This window comes from Camelina sativa, unplaced genomic scaffold (genome assembly GCF_000633955.1).
Source record: "Camelina sativa cultivar DH55 unplaced genomic scaffold, Cs unpScaffold06659, whole genome shotgun sequence".
Lineage (NCBI taxonomy): Eukaryota > Viridiplantae > Streptophyta > Magnoliopsida > Brassicales > Brassicaceae > Camelina > Camelina sativa.
This window is the reverse complement of record NW_010927735.1, coordinates 1-495: the sequence shown is the minus strand read 5'-3', so window position 1 is coordinate 495 and position 495 is coordinate 1. Positions and strand designations below refer to the sequence as shown.

The 495-nt window shown below is 50.1% G+C and overlaps 1 protein-coding gene across 1 annotated transcript; it reads right to left on the bottom strand.

Moving 5' to 3' along the window:
• Positions 1–5: 5 nt before the first annotated feature.
• Positions 6–491, bottom strand: LOC104774904 (WUSCHEL-related homeobox 11-like; the record flags this gene model as incomplete). Its single annotated transcript, XM_010499289.1, has 1 exon — positions 6–491. A coding segment is annotated over one exon (486 nt), but the record flags the coding sequence as incomplete, so codon positions are not given.
• Between the last annotated feature and the right edge of the window lie 4 nt (positions 492–495).

Here is a 495-nt window from a genome sequence, read left to right as displayed (position 1 = left end):
GAAGAAGAAGTGGAAGAGGAGCTTGAACAAGAAGGAGGAGAAGAAGAGAGACTAAGGAAAAAAGAAGGAACTTCGGAAGACCCACCAAATAAGTAATTAGAAGAAGTGCTACAACCTCCAAACCCCAAATCACTCCCACTATGATGTGGTAAGCTGTTGCTCACCATCATCGTCTGGTCACAAGTGTTGGTGGTTGCGGCAGCGGCTGCAGCTGCAGCCTGGAGCTGTCGCTGCCTCCTGCGGGATCTTGACCGCCGGTTTTGAAACCAATAGAAGACATTTGCATCTCCCACCGCGCCAAATTTCTCGAGCATCTTTCGTATCCTTACCGTCTCTTCTTTGGGAGGGTTAACCATACCACTGTTGAAGATCGATTCAAGTATGAGTATTTGTTCCGGTTTAGGTGACCATCGTGACCGAACCGGTTCAGATGTGGTGGAACCGGAGGCGGATGATGATGGGGGTGAGCGACTATGGCCGGTTGGGCTATGTGGA